The 15606-nt window shown below is 39.4% G+C and overlaps 2 protein-coding genes across 2 annotated transcripts in view; one reads left to right on the top strand and one right to left on the bottom strand.

The window, feature by feature from the left end:
* polrmt (polymerase (RNA) mitochondrial (DNA directed)) overlaps positions 1–3300 on the top strand; it is a 71413-nt gene extending 68113 nt beyond the window's left edge. Inside the window, exon 22 of the transcript XR_005699047.1 lies at positions 3244–3300. The gene's annotated coding sequence lies outside the window, so the exon portion shown is untranslated. The remainder of the gene's footprint in view (positions 1–3243) is intronic.
* hcn2b (hyperpolarization activated cyclic nucleotide-gated potassium channel 2b) overlaps positions 1–15606 on the bottom strand; it is a 40443-nt gene that overhangs the window by 8129 nt on the left and 16708 nt on the right. The window contains exons 4-7 of the mRNA XM_040052780.1: positions 14697–14915; positions 4757–4903; positions 4204–4444; positions 883–1047 (exon numbers count right to left, since the gene is read on the bottom strand). Coding sequence (XP_039908714.1) covers positions 883–1047; positions 4204–4444; positions 4757–4903; positions 14697–14915 — 772 coding nt within the window. The remainder of the gene's footprint in view (positions 1–882; positions 1048–4203; positions 4445–4756; positions 4904–14696; positions 14916–15606) is intronic.

The raw sequence follows: 15606 nt of genomic DNA on the forward strand, positions 1-15606 counted from the left end.
CCTTATGCTTCATTTCATCTAGTGAATGACTCATAAACTTATGAAGACAGCAATGCGCGTGGCTTTTATCACTGAGGCATAATTATCCAAAACTAAATCTCTGTTCATATCTCTGTTCATAAATCATGTCAGAATAAATACATTTTTACTGTTTATTGTTCTTTCGCACATTTTTTCTCTTTTCTTTATTGTAGCCTAGCATGTTTCTGCATAAATTTAAGAGACGATATTGGACTGAGGAGCCTGAGTGCTGCAGTACTGCACAAAAGCCTTACAACACCCTTAATTTATTTAAATTTTGCTTCCAAAAAACTGACCTTTTTGCATTTTTAAAAGTGGTCTTTGAATACTTATTCTCTACCGTTTCTAAAGGTCTTTTTCATTTTCTCTCATTTTCAGTCTTGTCCATGTACCTGACCATTGTCAGAGGATTGTTCTTTTTTGGTTTGCTGAACCATTTAACACTGAATCATTCGAGCATAAAAGGCCTCCTAACTCAAGTAGCAGCTTAGCAAAGAACCAGTTTTAAATTGTATCTTTAGACATTGTGTTATCAGCAGCCGTTCACAAAAACACATAATTTGTTCCAAATTCTTAACAAGGTGATTCCCCAAGAGCTATGAGCTGAAAGCTTTGATTGGTGTGCAGTATGTTCTTAAAAAAATTGAGAAAAGTGGACATATGGAGGACAAAAAAAGGAAGAAGTGGTAAGCCTTAAAAAGCTACCTACAGCAGATGAATAGTATCTGAAAGCTGTGGTCTTAAATATCTTTTTAATCTTTTGGCTTTTGTTTTAAATTTCTAAACTTTTAATCACATCATAGTAAAACACCTACAGGAGACTACCCAAATCTATATTGAACAGAATGGCAGTCTTCTTACCTATCCTGTCCAATCTGTCAATGGCAACTGTCTCAAAAGCCCTCCTCATCATGGGGTACTCCTCCAGCACCTCATTGAAATTGTCCACAGAGAGAGAATACAGGCGACAGTAGGTGTCCGCACGCACACTGGCTGTCCGTCTGCCACGGGTCAGCAGGCAGATCTCTGGAGGGGTGAGAGATACGGTCAGAACAGAAAATGGCAAACCCACAGATTTCAGTGCGTTAGACAGCAATAGAGAAAAGAAGAGAAACGCTATGAGTAAGAGGTCTGTTAAGCAGTGCGACGCTCAGCCAAAACACTGTTACAGTACATTAAATGTTAAAATGTTCTATTATGTTTCCGCACAGGCTGTGGAAAACTCCTGGGCTTAAGAAAATGTGTGCTCAGAACAAAGGCTGTGTGTCATCAGCATGACCCGCTGAATGTAACCCTAGGTATTTCCTCATTCACTAGCACTACACTGACAGCAGTGTATAGCATATATATAGATGTGCTCCACTGCATTCAGTTGTTTCCCTTCCCTTCTTTAGTATCTTCTTCTCTATTACTTTTTCCTTTTATTGGCTGGAGCTGACTGTTGTCTTGACAACCATATTCCCTCCTTTTCCTTTCCCTGAAAGGTTGACCTCCTCTGACTCTCTGGGGAAGGGGGAAGGGGGTGTGGGGGCACCAGGATACTCCATTAAGAGCAGGCACTGCACTGGACTGTTCCTGTCTGTTTATATGAGGTTTCTCACAAACTCAGAGCAATCCAAGGAAGTCGCACTTTATTTTATTTTATCTACTTTCTAATGAAGAATAATTATATTTCCATGTGTATCTGTTAAATCCACTACCAGACAGCAATAACATCTGTGTTTACACCCTTGTAGAAAAATAGTTTTGGTGTGTACGATGAGTAATTTTTAAAAATTATATATTTTTTGTTACCCGTCAGTTTGGGAAGTCTTAAAGCTTACAGTAACAGGTGTGGCAGACACAGGTAGCTGTAGCTGATACCTGTCTGCTAGTTGAATGAAATTCAAGTATTTTAATACTTTGTTATTGAGGACTAATTAGCACATATATGTGTATATACACATTTTTATAATATATACAGTCCATTAGATTCTCCGTTAGCATAAGCTTCTTTTCATACCGGCTGACTCTCTCTGCAAGAAAGTTTTTCCACCAAACAAAGGTACTGATGTAAGGCTACACATACATGCACTTACACATTTCTAGACAAGCGACCTATAGTGTGCAATAGAGTGCATTCATATTAATTCACTGACATCATATTAAAGCAACTGCTAGTGATTACCAGCAGTTGCTTGAAATCCACTTTTGTTAGAATTGTAGGAAAAGGCATCATGTTCAGAAAGCTCTCTTGAAATTGGAATATCCCTGTTTACACAAAACGCAGCCATTTAGATACTGGTAGCATCAATAGTGTCTACTGGGAAGTGCAGACAGAGGATAATAATACCAATGAAATTGCTGCCACTGAATTAAAAGGGTTTCCAAACCACTGGGTGACCATTTGTGGCTTGTAGACGGGGAAACTGCCATCCTTAAACATACTGAAAGAACGGAGAAAGGCTGGATGGTTAATGTGAACTGTGGCAATTTGGATCTTTGCTTCAATTTTGGATCATGATCATTGTAACCTGTTTCTGTGGCATAACCAGCTCTGTTTCCCGTTTCAGTTAATGTAATATCTGCAAATTCTCTTATTTACGGCTTCATTTTCTGATGTGTTGACAGGAATTAACCCGTTCCCCTGGGATTTTGTTGGGACACCAGAAGAATCTGAGTAACAAACTGCTTGTCCACAGGATCTGCTCACACACTGTGTAATACAGATGATGATTATGAGGTTATGTTTGGCTGTATTCACTGTGGACTTTATGGAAAGGGCATAGGGGTAAAAGAGGAAAAACCGTTCCTCAAAGTGCAATCTACCCCATCTGTGTGTGATAACTGTACAAAATGTAGTGTGGTGTGGAAAGGAGAAAATCCACGAAAAGGTTCCTTAATGTTAGAAAATCTACCAGTGGCTAAGGTTAAGTCGGATACTAAAATTTAAAAGCAGGTAAATCCTATCAAAAAACACTTTGTGCATTAGCTGGTTGGTGATGGTGACATCACCATCTACTTAGTGCTACTGACTTATTCAGAGATTTTACCACACATACACACCCCACTGGAAGTTAAACCTTGTTGTCCCCTCGGTTCTTAGCTCACTGCTAGCTGTGTGCATGGAGACCTGTGATTTCCTCCCTGGTCGCAGGCATGACTTCAAACACTCGATGTCTGACATTATAAATGGGCCCCATCATCTTCATTCTGCTGTGCTAATTAGGTGTTATTAATTAGGTGTGTGTGTGTGTGTGTGAATGGATGTGTGCATGTGCGTGCTGTGCAGTCATGTCACTACAACAGTGCTCTGGGCAGCTGGCACATCAACGAAACTGTGAGTGGACAGAGCTTCTGCAGAGGGCATCGGATGTTAAAAATGCAGCCCAAAGAGTCACGCTACAGGACCTAAAAAGTGTATGTTGGTGTGTGTGTGGGTTTATGCGTGGCAATAGTAGCACCACATGCTTCTAAACAGCCACAGAGGAACAACAACCCGGGAAAGTGGGACAGAAGTCGCCGTAAGGCTGAACAAGAAGTCCAAATAAAACATTGGGGTAGTTTTTTTGTTTATCTGCAAACTGCAAAAGTAACACACACATCTGTGATATTACTGAAGTGTGGGGCTGTCAAACACAAGGCCCAGGGACCAGAAATGGCCTGACAAAGACGCCAATCAGGCCCATTGGACAGCTTTGGAAAATGTGAAAGAGAGCAGAGATTTTGGACTTTTAACTGTATTTTCATAGGTTTTACAGTATTTCCTACTGATAAAGACATTGTCATTCATACTACACCAAAGTAATTGAATAATAGATAAACAATACCAATTAAACTACAAAGCTCACTGCCTTTTCTAGGCAAAACATTCTATGTAATTTTACATATTTAATTTTTGTGCCGACTGATTTCTGTCATTTGCTACAGCAGCATTTCTTTATCGTGTAGGAAAACTGAGATTTACTGTTGAAATTGCACATTAAATGAGATTACATTTGTAATGAATTATCTTTACACAGACAGAAAGGGGAGTTTTGCTGCTTTGGCCTACTTAAGATCAAAGTGAGTTTTAGGTGGCCCATGATGTAAAATGAGTTTTACATCCCTGCTGCAGTGGATTCTAGTGGGAAGTAAAGTGTAAATAACCCATAGAAGAACAGAAATGAATAGAACTGAGTAGATTACTGAGTAGTTACATACCTCCAAAATAGGAGCCATCCATCAGCTTCATGCCAATGCTTCCTTTGGTCAGGACGCTCACCACCCCGTGCTGAATGAAGTACATCTTCTTGCCAATTGTCCCCTCTCTGATGATGTAGTCTCCAGGCTGAAATACTTCAAATCTCAGTTTGGTCAGCATGGCTGTCACAAAGTTGGGATCTGCGTTGGCAAACAGCGGCATGGAGGCCACCAGCTTACGGCAGTTGAAGTTGACAATTTCCTAAATGGCAACGGGAGATACAAATGGTTAATCTGCGCAGATTTTCAGCACAGGGATTTACAGGTAAAGATACAAACACGGGTTTGGTGATAGCTGTCTGAATTAGACCATTTAATAACTAGATACATACAGAGAAGGCTGGAAGTAATCGATTTTAAACACGGGGTTACATTTTTCAGATGAAACAAGAATAAATGACTATTTTATTGAATTTATTCCATCTTATTTCATCTGTGGAGACGTGTGTGTGAAATGTGTGTATTCACGGGTGAGTGAGTACATCACAGAAAATGTGATGTACTTTTTTCATACCTCGCGCAGAGGCTCATTAAGCTCCTCCAGGATGCTCTCTTCATCAAACATCTTGCCCTGGTATCGGTGCTCATAGTAGTCATGGATTTTCTGTCGGAAGTCGGCTGGGAGTTTGTGGAATGACATGTACTGCTCCACTTGTTTGTACTGGAAGATGGAGAGAGGCATAAGAGAATATTAATGAGAATGAACAGAAGCATAAATCAATGAAAACAGGATTCAGCAACTTTCTTGTTAATTTTGACACTTTGCGAAGTACGTCCGACTTTAAAGAATCACCACGGCCTTGATACAGAAGTTGCAGCAGCTGGAAAGACAATTCTCAAAAGACTGTTTCTTTGACTGTGCCCATCAGCTTCAGGTGTGCATGACCAATAAAGCAACTGAGATGTACAGCGCTGCACACACAGGGATCCTATGACCTATTTATACCTGGTAGCCATGGGAAGAAAATTGTGATGAAGTAGTTAAGGAAACATGACAGCTCTGTAAAGCCCATGAGGATTCCTCCCGCTCTGATGTGTTCAGAGAAGAAGGACACTGTGATCATACATGCCAACTAAAGCCAGTTTCTCTCTCTCTCTCTCTCTCTGTCTAGTGATGTTGCTTTCACAAATGCTTTTTTTTTTTTTAAATGACAAATTTACAGAAAATACTATCAAGGTTTTCACAAAGGAAACGTGTTTTGTTGTTGTGCATTTCATTTTTCATGAAGAAAAAAAAAACGTGAAACAAATCTTCCATGATCTGTGAAGACTGAGGGGAAATCGGTAAATATTTAAGTGGAACTGGGCATTTGAGTGGAAAGAGTTTCTATTTAGAGAAAGGAAGATGTTTGTCACCTTTGCTTGATTAATATGTAATTATGTGGCTAGAAATAATCACGTGAAAACAGAGGTTGGCTTTGGCACATCGTGTTTGTTCACTGGAGAGTCAAATTGAACCCACTGATTCACACCATCGCGTATTCGGCACCGCAATGCTTGTCTGAAACAAATGCAGCCTGAATGTCCACTTTGTTGCTCTGTAACACATTTAATGCCTGGATTCCCTGTGAAAACAGAAGCTGCTGGACCTACTGTATAGCTTTTCCTATAATGTGAAATTGAAAGGCATGTTATTCACTGTACACAGACAGTTTTTGGATTGGCTTTATTTATTTATATCACAAATATCCATGATCCCATGGAGTTTCACATGCCAGCTGTTGAGAATGGTGGGAATGAAAGAAACTGAAATCCCCCCAGCTTAGCACTCATTACATCAGAGAAGGTAAAAAGTCGAAACATCCAGTTAAAAATGTTAAAAGTGTTTATCTATATGTGCTTTTCCTAGTAAATCATCTTTACTCTTGATCAAAGATATAACTAAAGTACAAGTCTAATACTATGATGAATGAGAAGCTTGAGTAATGAATATGTTTGCATATTTGAAATGTAAAAGATAAGAAATGTGTCTCCAGCCCATGAATACACATTATTCTGAAGTTTAACTGATCCAGCAAATAAAAAATATATAAAAATGTATCTAATAACAGATCTCTCTTCCCTCCTTCCTATATAAAAAATATGTAAATCTCTACACTACACACGCTATTAACACCCTGAGGGCGAAAATGTGACCATGTGATTTTGAAAAATGAGCCGATAAGATTACCCATGAAACCAGTGCAGTGCACTTCACTTCCTGTTATATCAGCAGGCACACCAACACAAAATGATGCATAAAGATGCAACATGCACACACAAAAAGGGAGAAAAAAGACTCAAAGAAAATCATAAAAGTGGAGAATAATATTAATGAATCTCACAGAAAAGTTGCTCTAGAACTGTAATCAATACTGGCTAAAGAGAGTATGGCCCTGTGGATGGGGTTGCTTAATGTTACATAAGGCCCCTCTCTCTTTCCCTCCCAACTTTGTGTAATAAACACTGTGAGTCACACCTCTATAGAATAAACTGTCAGTGGAGTGAGTAGTAGATTTTAGCCTGACGCTCACAGTTAGATTTAAAGGACACAGCATGTATGGAGGGTCAGCAGCGGGGGCACTCACAGTGACCTTGCTTGTAGTGGTCAAAGACACATGCATTGGGAAGGATGGCTTGCTCTCCAGGAAATTACATTTTGCCACATTGTGAAGTGACATATGGCTTTGTGACTAAAACGCAGGCTTGACCCTGGTGGCATGGGTGTCACAGCAAATCACAAGATACTTTATGCAACACCTACTGTACTAGCTGTCGCAGTATGACATTATTTAACTGTTTTCTCCCCAAATATAAAGTGATGAGTGGATTTGACAAAAACAACAACAACGACAAAAAAAACCGTGGCTTTATGTAAGAATTGCAACAATGGCAGAAAGGAGTCACCTTTGGTCCTGTTTTCAGGAAAACATAATAAAGTTCTGGAGGCAGTTGGACTGTTCTAAATCCGCTCCATCTGCTATAATCCATTCACAATATTTCTGTTTATTATTTCAGAGTTCCCTAATACTCTTTCATTCTCTTTCCTTGTAACTGTCTGGTATTATACTGTTCTGCGATGCAGGTACTCCACAAATAGATACATGTACATACATATAGTAATGAATTACCTTACATACTGTAGGTACATGATAAAATATATGCCATGTCTTGAGTAGATCGCCCGCTTTAATGAACATCATAATGAAATTACACCTGCAAAAACAATTTAATGCTTCCTCCTCTTTCTTATGTAAACTAATTTTAATCTCCATCTCATTCAGTCTTAATTAATTGCCTTGGGTCTTGGTTAATTTAGCATGAAAGGCCAGTACTAAATGAAACCTTACAGGTTGTCTTCCTCAGCCATCTGCTCAGATTTTGAGCATATGCTGAAAGTCAACACATAATCCAAACAACGACAAAATGGTATCGTATATACATAATGAAGGGGGATTCCTGCAAAATGAATGTGCCCTTCACGAACCTGATTTAAAAAAACGGTTTAACTTGACAAATCCCTTCCTGTTCACCATGTGTCAGTAACAATAAAGATTCAGCCAACTTCCATAATATCTGACTCACTCAGTCAAGCGCAGGGATAAACGGGATGGCTCCAATTAAGTGTTGCCTGCCCAGTGATTCAGTATGTGACAGCTTCAATTAAACTAGAATGACAACTCTCTCGCGAGCTTGCTTCCTCGTTCTCCTACTACTTGAAATTGGTTGGTGAAGAAGCCGAGCTTTACTGCCTCTCTGATTTTCGCAGCATTAGACTCAGATTAGTGACTACGTCAGTCAAAGTTAGCAGGACAGGAGTGATGTTCAAAAGGCCTCATGCTTGAAGAAAAAGATGTTTATAAGTTACTTTGTTACTTTGTTAATACTTTGTTAATCACTTTCCTTGCATGTCTCTGTCAGTTTTACCTTTTTCTTTTTTTTTTTTTATCCCTTATTCAACTTCTTGTGTGTATTTATAGTTTCCCTAAATATAGCTGTGCATCTGTTTAAAGATTGCTCTTTCATCATTGTAATTGCCTTTGATTGTACAAACAAATACATCCACGTCAGGTGCAGATGATATGCTTCTGAATTGTACTAATAATGGACTCTAAATTTACAAAGTGTGCCCAAGGAGAAAGATGACACTGAAATCAGGTTCTTCTGTAGGACTTGTATGAAGCAAAGTATTTTTTTTTTTATAAAATTAAGTCAGAGAGTCTGGAGGTCATAGCTGCAGAAGTTGCACAGATTTTCTATTTTTTTTTTGATTGGCCATAAAGCCCTAGTTGGTGGCTTGCAAGCATGATGCATGGCTGTCACTGTAAGCTGCCACAGAGGGAAAGGAGAAATTGAATTGGTGCTCGTATTAATGGGCCATGTCACTGAGAGTCATGGCATGAGATGTGACGGTCTTATATCTGTCTGTGTGTGAGCTGTTCTAAGTCTATAAAACCTAAGTCAATTTCAGCTGTACCCTTTTAGCTTTTGACTGAAGAGTGGAGACAGACCCATGGGTTATTATCGTTATTACTGTTACTATAGTAATAGATTTTAACATATTTCAAAAATTACACCGATAACACTGATTTCCTAATGGCACATAAGACTAACAAAGGAGGATTACACATGATTATATCAAAGGATATAATTTACATTTTGACACAGATTCGCACCGCCTTCATGGGTTTTTACACAAGTTTAGGTGTATTCATGGATGTTTAATTGATCACAGAAAGACTTTAACACGGAACCAGCAGAAGTCGCTGTTTAGCCAAACATTCGATAATGAGCGTCAACTGCAAACAAGAGTCTGGCATTTCTCACTTTAAGCCTTGAGAAGTGTCTGTGAGCTCCACAAAGGGCAAGTAAGTGGATGCTAAGTAAAAATATTTTTGGGGGTCAAACTTCAGATGATGTAGATCTGATCTATCACATGCAAGAGATGGGTCCCAAGTTGTCCAGGTCAGGACTCAAGTGATTGTCTAGGTTATAAAGTGAGTAGTTCTTGAAGTCGCTGTTTGATGCGTTAAGGCCAAGTGCATCTCTGCTCATCATGTGAGTCCCCAGGGGTCACATCTTCCTCCTCTCACCACTGTTTGGACACACTGCTCCGTGGCTCTTTAGGGGAGGAAGTGATGGGGTAGGAGGAGAGGGAGTACAGTTACATAAGGGCTAATGCCCTCTGTCCATGTGCGGTGTCCGCTACCAGATGGTGTATTGCCCAACAGTCAAGGGCGAATGGACACATAAAACAGGGGAGAGATGGAAGAATGAAGACGGGAAGAGGGTTTTCAAAGATTCAGGGTCCAAGCACCAAAAGAACACTTCATGATATTTGACACTGTAAAAGTCAAAAGAATATCATCTAACAATTAAATAAAAAATTAAAACATGTTCTAAAATATTTATATTCTACTATTTTCTCTTTAAAATAACAGCAAATATCTGTAAAAGAATGAGACACCATTGTTTGGAAATCTTGAGCAACCCCCCATATTGTTATATTTTGCAAGAACAATGGTCAGTGAGTCCAGTGATACATTGAAATACAAGCAAACACAAATACAATATTTGGTTTGCGCAATTCTTATAACAAACATGAAAGTCCATGTTTGGTTTGACCACCTTTATTCTTCAACACAGTCTAAAAGCTCTTAGGATGTTGGCTGCCTTTTGTTCCGTTCTCTGTCATGATCCCACGTTATTTCTATAAAGTTGAAATCTGGGCTCCTGGAAGGCCAGTCCATGACTGATAGTGTTCCATTGTGTATGACTTTACAACACTTGTAGTGTGTTTGAGAAAATGAAGGCGCAGTAGGCATATTCCAGACGGGAATGCATGGTGGATCAAAGAAAGATGGTACATTTGCGCATTCAGAGTTACATTGACAATATCTCTAAAGCCTCTAGATGAAATGCAGCCCCCAAACATGATACAGCCTCCACCGTGTTTTACAGATGACTGTTGTACTTCTCCCCTGACCTCGCCCTCCAGATGCATCTAGTTAATTCTTTGCTAAGCTGTCTGTTATGTGTAGACAACACTGGTTCATCCCAAGAGTTAGATCCTTTTTTTATGTTAAAATGATTAAATGGGGAGTTTGTATTGCATACTGCGTACTGCAAACACATGACGGACTATCATCATGTGACTATCACGTGGCCAGAAGTTCACCTCAGTGAAGTTATGAAAAGAAATAGGCAGATACACTAAATTTAAACCAAAATTAATGTTTTAAAAATTGAATTCAAACATCCTGACAGAAGCAATGGCTCTCTGGATCCATAGTCTTTGCTGTGAGCGGTTATCATTAAAGGTAGTTTGTAGTTGCCATTTGCACCTTAGATCTGTAGACTGCCCCACTCAAAGAAATCCATCACCAATTCAGCACCATCTTTTAAATCCACTTCTCAAAATACACTCCCGTAGACTTGCTTTTATGTGATTGCCTTTTGATCTTGCCAACTTTTAACCTTGCGATGCTTCCCCATGCATTTAAAAAAAAAAATCTAATTTCATTTCACGGAGTTGTTTTTCCTTTTGATCATGTTTTCTATTTTTATTTCCCAGCTGCATTTTATTCTTTATTCATTTGTCTTTTCATTATTTAATTTTTGCCCTTTCTGCTTGCTTGTTATGAATTTTGTGAACTACATTTGGGCAATTGCTATTTTCAACGTTTCTCATTTTTGTTGTCATTATACTACCTCTTCAAAGGAGGTTATGTTGATTCTGCCCATGTTTGTCTGTTAGCAAAAAGCCAGAAAGGTGATTTCAATTGAATTTGCTTTGCATTTTTTTTTTTTTTGCCTTATTGGTACCTGGAATCAGTACTACACCACTCCCATTTGTACCTCAACACATCTTCGACCACCTTCAACTTTTTTCACCCTTTACTGAGCTTATTTGGTAGACATATACATGCTACTTTATTGTGACTGGGTTTCAGTTGGGCTGTTTTTTCATTAATGCCATAAATCTAAATAAGGCCATCTTGCATTAAACACAGATTACAGCCCTTTCTCTAACAGCAACTCAAGAGATACTGGGGAAAAAAAACAGAAAGGGGAAATGAGAGTCTGACTCCATGCTGCAGTCTGCTTTGTGTCAGTTATATGTTTCTGTGTTTTATTAATGCTGTGACGTCCGTAGCTTCAATTCCTGCCGTCTTTCAGATCCACAATTCTTCCATGATGCAGAACAGTGAAATAATAAACAGCACAGCTAAACAGTGCAAGGCTGGACCGACCCAACTTATCCAACATCCAGTCATTCGTGACTGTTTGTTCATCATTAACCACTGAACTAAACAGTGCATCACAGCGGTTCATAATACGTCCTGCCAACAGATAACAGGCTGGAGACAGAGCTATGAGCTGGAACTCGCCAAGCTGACAAAACAGATTCTTTTTGTAGGATAGTCTAAATGCTAGCAACAGCATGAACTTGTATTGACATAACACAAAGTCAACAGTTAGCGCTTGCATGCTGTGTCAAGACAGAAATGTCATAACTTCCGCACTAAGCATCTTCTCCTGTTTGCATGCACTGCCCAAAGAGAGATGTGGATCTGTTTACTGTGGGATGGAGTTTGACATGCTGGCATTTTTCTGCTTTTATCAGAGCTGACATATATTGTTTGATTATTGGTCTGTTTATAATTTGGATCATAAATAGAGACAGTAAGTGTGAGATAAGAGGGGGATGTTGTGTTAATGGGAAAGTGGTCATCAGTGCTTCCCAATGTTTTCTTTCTTTACAGCATATCCCTGTCAGATGAACAGTATTTCAAACCAATATTTATATCTATAAGTGTTTTAATGGATGATGTGAGCTTATTTTAATGTTTTATCCTATTTTAGCCATATTGTTCAGGGCTTTAAAACAATTGTTGGCATTGTGCTAAGTTGCTGCTCAGGCTTAGGAGGTCAGGAGTGGTAGCTAGTGGCAAAATCACTAAGGGTCAGTTTCATAGCAGTGTTGCTTTAATGTTTTTGTCTCCTAAAGATAAATGTGCAGACAGTGCTTACCACGTCTTAAGAAATATGAGTAAATAAGTTTTATATCATATTTTTTAGCAAAGCACTGAGTAATGCAGAAGCTGCGTGACTCAGGTCATTGTGGAGGGTACCAACCTTTCTGGGGAGCATTCATTATGCGCAGCTCTTACCAACATTCAATCTGGCTGAGGTTGGCCTGCTGGCATTGTTTTTTTGTGCTGAATGCTATGTTTGGTTTTTCCCAACAGGGTCGTGCGTTATGGCTCGTTAGGTCTTGGTACAACGCTGTTCTAGAAGTGTTGTGGTTAGTTCAGATGATGCTTTACAAATATAAGCTGTGCTTTCTCCTGGAAACCCTTCCTAATAATAATAATCATTTATACTTCTTCAGCCTTGTTGGCAATGGCAATTTTATTCATGCAATACATATTTCATTATACGCCAACTCAAACACGCTAAGTAAGGCTTGTAGACTCCGAGCTCTTGGGCTTTTCGCACTTTACCTGGGTGTAGGTTGAATTTCCTAGTGCGTCTACTCCTGGGAGGACTGGCAGCTGTGTTGAATGTTTTCCCATTGTAGAGTAATTAACTTCAGAATTGGCAATGGCCTTGCAACACTTTCCATACTGATGAGCAGCAGCAGCGATAACAGATTCTTTGAGATTATTATTATTATCTTTCCTCCATCACTTTGTGTCAACATGTCTGAATTCTGCAGAACAGCCAAAACTCTGTGTTTATAGAGATCCTCGCACTTGCTAATGATCAATTAATAAAGTGAGTGAAAATGATTTAATTTCATTTGATACACTTAACAAAGTTACCAAACACTTAATAAAGGAATAAAACTGTTGATTTCAAATCATTTCTTTATTATAATTCATTGTTTCACTTTTGGTAAATGGCCTGTATTTGTATAGCGCTTTACTAGTCCCTAAGGACCCCGAAGCACTTTACACATCTAGTCATCCACCCATTCACACACACATTCACACACTGGTGATGGCAAGTTACATTGTAGCCACAGCCACCCTGGGGCGCACTGACAGAGGCGAGGCTGCCGGACACTGGCGCCACCGGGCCCTCTGACCACCACCAGTAGGCAACGGGTGAAACGTCTTGCCCAAGGACACAACGACCGAGACTGTCCGAGCCGCGGCTTGAATCGGCAACCTTCCAATTACAAGGCAACCTCCCAACTCTTGAGCCACGATCGCCCTATTTTACTAAATAGGGTCAATTCTGTGACCATGCAATGTTTGCAGTTTATCATATCTGTATGGATCGGTATGGGATCAGATAGCATGAGACATCTTCACATCACCCAGTATCTAAGGAAACTAACAAGACACAGAGCACCAATAACACTGTCACCATTAAGAAAAAGCAGGAGCAAGCTCCCCTCCATGGTCTGCAGAGACCTAAAGCTTTGATCTGCTGTTGTACAGAGACGACAGACTGGCTGAAGCCCAGTGAGCTGAACCCATGAATATCGAACTGATAGAGCAGAAGCTGTTCCTATCAAAATAGGGTGAAGCCAAATGAGCGACCCATCTCTGTTCATTAGTATGTGATAACCTTATCCATGTTGTTGTAAGGCACAAACTGTGAATTTTTATTTCTTTTTGGAGTCTCCTTATGACATCAGAAAGGAACAGAGGGACCCCCTGATCTATGCCACCAGTGAGCTAAAGATAGACTGTGATAAACTCAACCCCCTTATTTTTTGTTGTTTATTTCAACAAAATACTAAAAATTACAGTATCGCTTGCAGTACAACTCGCTAACTCAGTTATGCTGTTAGATTTACCACACTGGTAAAGTGGAACTAAATTAAATTTTGCTTGTGTTGCTAACACCTGGGATAAATTGAATTCAAGAAAAAAATATCATCAGCAATCCTTTCCAGAAAAGGGGTCCCAGTAATCCAGGATAATCCACAAAAACACAGTCCACTGTTCTCAGGCAGATTATTTCCTCAGAAGGGAGAAACTGTTCCAAAGATGAGTGCAGATAGTGTGGTTTGAGGATTATTGATTTTAAAAGACATAAAATAAAATGTTTTAAAGTCCTGCAAATACGATGCCTCAGATCGAATATCAAGGGAAATAAAAAGCAAAACAATTATTTTGTGAACTCGCAAAAAAGTAGTTGTTTTGAGGGGGTCAGAATCTTCATTATATATCATCACCAAGCTGATTTGGCAAACGCCCTGGGAAACATTTGTCTATCCTAGGACTACAATATGCATTTTTATCTCACTTTTGCGTCTCCTTCCACACATGAGTAAAAAATCTCACCTTTCGTGCAGTAATTAAACAGAGGCATTACAAACAAGAAAATAATACTTTTGTCAAAATATTAATATTAATACCAGCTTTAACTAACTGTTCCAAACATGTCTGCTTCACCTGAATTCCAGATTTTCCTTTTTTAAATGGTGATACACCAACGGTGAGTCAGAGCCCTACCTTTTCTTGGTACTGACGTCTAGATGAGTCAAGTGACTGGATGAGTGCGGTGGCATGGCCGATGAACATGGCATAACAGGTGGCTCCTACAATCATACTGAGCATGGTCAGCCAGATGTCCGACATGCTCTCTGGGGCTTGTCTTCCATATCCAATGCACAGCATGTGGCTCATGGCTTTAAAGAGGGCAAAGGAGTACAGCTCGCCCCATGTGTCGTTCTGTAGAAAGAGATATGAGGGTAAGAATCAGTTTAGTAAACAAAATATAAGTTAAAGAAAAAAATATTGAAGACATTGGAAAGAAATAAGAGAAATCAAGATCCTAGAATAACTTCCACTTTCATATTTTTGGTTTCATGCTTTGGCTTTGACACCTGAAACTCTCTTCTTATCTTCTTTGCTGAAGATATACTGTTCATACACATTAGACTGATGGAAGAGAGGGTGAATTAAAGAATGAGTCGTCTAAAGAGTAAGACATTCCTGTGGTCTGTGGTTCCGTGTGTGGTGATTGTTTCAGGTTTAGCCTAATCATCATCGTTGAAAAACATCCTCTCACCTTGGCTACGCAGAAGAAGATGGAAACACAGTGTTTGGTTAATGAGGAGCTCGTACATCTACTTACTCCAGTGTGTCTTTGATTGGTTCTGGCACACTCATTCTACCTTAGGGTTCATTAGAAAGCCCTCCACAGGCACTACTGAACCTCACACCCTCCCCTGAAATGGTTGTATTCTCACACATACACACATGTACCACAGTATGTGTGTGTATGTGTGTTTCTTCTGCGGCTCCTCAACCTGTCAGCCACTGATTGACTACACATATTTTTCTCTGGCATTTGCATTAAATTTAAGATTCAAGTTCTGCTAGTTTTGGAAGAGGTAAAAAAGGATGTACTGGAGAAGGA

The sequence above is a fragment of the Simochromis diagramma genome, unplaced genomic scaffold (assembly GCF_900408965.1).
Source record: "Simochromis diagramma unplaced genomic scaffold, fSimDia1.1 OVJJ01000419.1, whole genome shotgun sequence".
NCBI lineage: Eukaryota > Metazoa > Chordata > Actinopteri > Cichliformes > Cichlidae > Simochromis > Simochromis diagramma.